The 568-nt window shown below is 41.5% G+C and overlaps 1 protein-coding gene across 1 annotated transcript in view; it reads right to left on the minus strand.

The window, feature by feature from the left end:
• LOC119582288 (midasin-like) overlaps positions 1–568 on the minus strand; it is a gene marked incomplete in the record, with an annotated part of 28,200 nt that overhangs the window by 11,533 nt on the left and 16,099 nt on the right. Inside the window, 2 exon segments of the mRNA XM_037930506.1 lie at positions 7–215; positions 369–547. Coding sequence (XP_037786434.1) covers positions 7–215; positions 369–547 — 388 coding nt within the window.

The following is a 568-nucleotide window of genomic DNA, read 5'->3' on the forward strand; positions in this document are numbered from 1 at the left end:
GTTTACCGTGATATCTCTCCATTTTGTGGATCCATGGCAAGGAAAAGACGGAAATCTTTGTGTGGTGTTACAAACGGGACAGCACCATCTACGACACCCCTTTCACTGATGGTCAGGACTCCTCCAGGTTCCAGAAGAGCATTCAAACGATCCAGTACAGATGGAGAGCAGACATTTACTCCCTCCACCAACAGCCAGTAGCCTTCTCGTACAGCCTACAGACCACAAATACGGAATTAAGATCCATCATAAAAGTTTCTTCCTGCTATCCAAAAAATTGAAGTAAAAATTTGGGGACCTTTTTTCCCCAAATATAATAATACTATAAAGATTAAATACATTTAAATTTGCAGTTATAGAGAACTAACCTTGACAAGGATGGAGTCAACCCACTGGAAGGTGCCACCCCCTGATATTATACCAGCCTCTTTAACCTGATTCTGTAGCTTCTTCACATCACTCAACATTTTTGAAATGTTAACAAGCTCTTCAAGGCTCTTGCCATTATCACTCACAGCCTGGAACTTCTGCTCTGATTTCCTTCTCTGAAATGAAAGCAAGTGTCAGC

The sequence above is a fragment of the Penaeus monodon genome, chromosome 15 (genome assembly GCF_015228065.2).
Source record: "Penaeus monodon isolate SGIC_2016 chromosome 15, NSTDA_Pmon_1, whole genome shotgun sequence".
NCBI classification, from domain to species: domain Eukaryota; kingdom Metazoa; phylum Arthropoda; class Malacostraca; order Decapoda; family Penaeidae; genus Penaeus; species Penaeus monodon.